General features: G+C 46.4%; 1 protein-coding gene across 1 annotated transcript; it reads right to left on the bottom strand.

Moving 5' to 3' along the window:
* Positions 1–1,924: 1,924 nt before the first annotated feature.
* Positions 1,925–4,150, bottom strand: LOC123141147 (uncharacterized). The gene is made up of 2 exons (XM_044560370.1): positions 2,584–4,150; positions 1,925–2,081 (listed from the first exon to the last, which is right to left on the bottom strand). Exon 1 carries the CDS (start codon positions 3,868–3,870, stop codon positions 3,229–3,231), a length of 642 nt encoding a protein of 213 aa, XP_044416305.1. The 5' UTR covers positions 3,871–4,150; the 3' UTR covers positions 1,925–2,081; positions 2,584–3,228.
* Positions 4,151–4,572: the final 422 nt, after the last annotated feature.

Here is a 4,572-nt window from a genome sequence, read left to right as displayed (position 1 = left end):
ATCTTTAATATGTGTCTACACTCCCCACATTTTTCTAATGTTCCGTCTACGCTCCCCACATTTTTCTCTTATGTGTCTACACAGTTCGGATGGTCCATTCATGCTTTGCAGACTGGCAACGGAATGGAGTTCTACAACCTTATCATCCACACTCTTCTTGCATCCCATGGCACCATCTTCCGACTCACTGTCCTTACACCTCACCGAAAACGACCATGCCGAACGTGTGCTCCGCACCATTAATGACCGCGTCCGCACTCTCCTGTTTCATGCTCATGTTCCACCTTGCTTTTGGCCTGATGCACTCGCCACGGCAACTCTTCTCATTAACATTTGACTTTGCCATGTTTTATGGAACTATACACCATATCATCTTCTCCTCAGGTCACCACCATCTTACGATTATCTCCTGATCTTCGGTTGTTTGTGTTACCCTAGCATCACCGCCATCACTCCACATAAGCTCGCGCCGCGATCCTTGCCTTGCATTTTTCTTGATTACCCACAAAACACGAAGGGCTATCGCTCCTACAATCCGGTGTCTCACCGAGTAGGATGTGCGTGCGTTCATAGAGGTGAATGTATGTGTGTGTGTGTATGAGCGTTTGCGTTCGTACTATGTCAAAAAAAATTACCGTCAATGCATGACAGCTTTTGGCAACTCCACTCATTGAACCTTGCATGCTTCTTTTTTTACTTATAAATTAAATCTATTATATCATTTAATCCAAAAGTCCTGTTTGAAAGGGCCATTTTTAAAATGTTTGTAAAACTTCAGCAAGTTTCAACTATTAAAATTTAATATAATAAATAATAAATTCAACAAGTTTCAAATACTAAAACATAAAACATGAATCCACCGCCTTTACGGAATCTCCTAGAGTAGTTCCCACAATCTCCTCTACATCAACTGTAGTCATGTAAAATGAGCATAAATATAAGAATATGTAGGTCATTAACTATTATGACATGAGAAGTTAAGCAAAAAAGAAATGAAAATCATGCACCTGTGTTCTGTTGTTTGCCAGGGTTTGCAGCTGCACCTAGCTTTGGAGGCTCCATCGTCCAACACGCAATTACAATTCTTGGTTAAGAGGAGATGGACCATGGAACTGAAGCTCCAAGGTGCAACAATGGCATCAAGCAAGAACAGCGCAGGCCGGCATATATGCATACGAACCGAATAATGGATGTCTTCTCAAGCACCAGTAACACACCAGTAGAGTGTGATCAATATACTAAGATGAGTATCTGGTCACCCCTTCCAAACGAAATCAGACTGTGTGACCAGAGAAGAGCCATAGAAGTTGTATATTGGAAAAGTCTTGCCAGCAACAAAACAGAATAATCACTAAAAAAATTGGCAAGCATACCAAATTGGAGAAGAGGTGGGGAGTGATATGTGTAACTATGCAGGACGTTTCCCAAGATTTATCTCTTACAAGATGCAGATAAATGAATGCATCAGTTTTCAGAGTGACTCAGAATCTGATGGCAGAACATGTAGGCAATTGTTGAACACATGCATGATCACTGTTGGCTTCCTGACTTTGAAAAGGCATCCAATAAAGCACAAATTTAAACACCAACATCTAGCTATAACAACCCAAAGCAGCGATGGATCATCAAATGCATAAAGGCAAGATGATCATCATGCTGACCAGGACATAATGTGTCAGCAACAGCATCCAGGTCTGTAAAACAATAACTGAAGAAGTAGAGTGGCAAAGCGCACCACCGCAAATCCGCAACTGTGCCAACATAAAAGACCAGTACTAGTCTTACATATTCAGCTTTGTTTACATCATCTTCCTTAGATACGCTTAATAGCAACATACAAAAGTACACGGCGGTTAATTCCTACTCCCTCCGTAAACTAATATAAGAGCGTTTAGACCACTACTTTAGTGATCTAAACGCTCTTATATTAGTTTCCAGAGGGAGTAATTACGAACACAAAGGCACTAGTAAAATATCTAGCCAGCACATTCGCAACACCATCCTCCAATACTCCTCAAAGGCGTTAGATGAATGGCCCGAAGACCCGAATGAGAAACCACAAAAGGAAAGCGAGTTCACCCCTGCAGATATATTTAGTAAAAACTACTAATTAGCCACAAAAGTAGATCAGTATATGCAATAGAAATGTTTGCTTTCATAATCTCAAACTAAGATCATATATGCAAAACAGGATAGTAGTACAGTTTCAGGCTAAATGCAGATAAGCTCCCATAGCCATTTTATATTTTTGTTTCAGTTAGAAAGTAGTATACAGAAATGGTGGCGGGAAGATTAGTCTTTCCTAAGATGTGAATGCCCTCAAACATTAACTGGTGTGCAGATTATGCAAATTTGTAGGGATATAGTTGCCTTTCTGCTGTGAAATGAAATTGTTTTCTCCAATTGGTAGGCAATTGTTCAACGGGGCGGAAAACAAATAAAAGCATGGTCAGCTTCACTGGTTTGACAAGTGACAGGTTTCCATAATAGCATAAAACGATAATTGTACATGAACACTTAGGAGTTAGGACAGCAAAGCACAACAAAGAACAAACATAACCAGAACAAAGTCAACAAACTTACTACTTCATACGGTCGGCTTTGATAACGATGGAGGGAAGCCAAAGTAATAGTAAACATCTTCATAATGGAAGAATTCCCTCTTCCTCCTACAGACCTTTACAAGCTCAGAAGTCTTGACATCCAGAGAAAAATAGTCTACATCCCAATCAGTCCTCGACAACCACACCGGCGAGTCTTCATCAATGTCCAGCTGATCTTCTGTAGTGGCTCCAAGGAATAAGAATCCCTCAGCCGCGCCCGAGGTGAAATAATCATACTGGCCAGGCAACTGTATAATGTTCTCCAGCTGCCATTCCTTGGGAGATTCAGAGTTATTTTGCTGAGTAGTATGATAGAGATCAAACGAGCCATTTGGGCTGTGATCACCAACAAGAGAAAACATCTCAATGGTTCCTTCTTTGCCCACTACAATGTGGGGCAGACTTCTGGTCTGACCAGACCGTCTTCTGGATGGCATACCATTTCTGGCAAGAACTTTGTCTGCCTGGCCAGGCAGACATCTGAGATGCATATGGTAGCCAGTGCGATCGTTGACTGTAGAAAATTCCATTCTTCGAATGTCCAGCACCAGTAACTTGTCCATCCAAGGTGACGCCGAGTAGAAGCATCCGCGCACGTAGTCGAAACATGACAAGCCACGGCACCCTAAATAGCACAAATTGGTTGAACCGTCTGGAAGGTCCGCGATGCAGCTATACACCATTGCCCCGTGAGGGACGAGAAGACAAACGTCACCAGGTTGGTTTGATAGTCTGCAAAGCATATTACCTTGAACGAGGTCTCATCATCGTCCTCCTCGCCAATGGGAGCTAGGATGGGCACGATTTCAACAGGGCGCTTTCCCCCGACAGCAGCCAGCTCATCCGGTATGGGCGGAAGCAGCAGGTGACGCCGTGATAGTGGATCACATACCGCGAGGTTGCTGTTCCAACAAAAGCTATCGGCCTGGAGAACGACGCGGCCATCACGGGCGTCCCGCGGTCTCCAGCGCCCCATGCTGGGCTTGGGGACGAAGGAGTAGGTGAAATCGGCAGCGTCGGCGAGGGCACGGGCGAGCGGGGCGGAGGGGTGGGGTTCCTGGGCGGGGTGGAATCCGCTCTCGTCGACGAATCCGAGGAGCGGCGGCGGATGGCGTTTGCGATAGTGGCGGAGAAAGGAGCGGCCGGTGACGATGCGGCGGAAACGGGGGCAGGCGGTGGAGGCGCGGGCGAGCGCGGCCGGGGTGGGCAGGCGGAGGAAGATCTCCTCCAGGATCTCGTCGACGAGGTGCGGCGCCGGCGAGGACATGGCGGGCGGGGCGGCCGATCGACCGCCGCCGGGGAGGGAGGAAGGGGGTGGGTCGCTAGGGTTTGGGGCCGAGTGAGTGAGTGAGGGCGTGCGCGGCGTCCCGAGGCAGTGCGTGTGCTTTGTTTGGTGGCCAAGCGGCGAGCGCGACGTCACTAATCGCGCTTAGCGCTCTAATCCGGCGATCCCGCTTCCACCGCCGTCCGTTGTCCACCATTTGCCCCGCAGCCGCAGGCGAGCTCGACGAAGCTGACGGTGGTCGCTGCATCGAAGATCGCTAACATCTTGGTGCTTCGAATGGAGAATCCCACCATTCTTCCTCCTCCGGACCTTAAGAAGTGGATTGGTCTTGGGGTTAGGTTGGAAGAAGGGGATTAGTGTCAGTGAGCATCTTTTTAAGCAGGCTGGAATAGTTTTGGGCCCAGCATCTTGGGCCCGTTAAGAAGGCTGCTGGCCAAGGTATTCATTCTTTCTCCCTTTCTTTTTATTTTATTTGTCATTGTCAAACCATCCATTCATGTTCTATTGCTATCTGTTTTTGTTTGGCATATCATGTACATTTTGTTCCATTGGGTCAGTTCTCTTTGTTCAGGCCATCCTGTACACTTGGTGCTCAACTCTTAGATACTTGTTCCTTTTAGAAACATGTTTTGTTATCTCAAATGATAAGTGCCACACGTGTGGCATGAAGTCACACGCCCTGAC

This window comes from Triticum aestivum, chromosome 6D, assembly GCF_018294505.1.
Source record: "Triticum aestivum cultivar Chinese Spring chromosome 6D, IWGSC CS RefSeq v2.1, whole genome shotgun sequence".
In the NCBI taxonomy this organism is placed as follows: Eukaryota; Viridiplantae; Streptophyta; class Magnoliopsida; order Poales; family Poaceae; genus Triticum; species Triticum aestivum.
This window is presented reverse-complemented; position numbering and strand designations above follow the sequence as displayed.

Bases quoted from the DNA above. Each gene is read 5' to 3' on its own strand.
- LOC123141147 (XM_044560370.1), bottom strand. From the start codon at position 3,870: ATGTCCTCGCCGGCGCCGCACCTCGTCGACGAGATCCTGGAGGAGATC.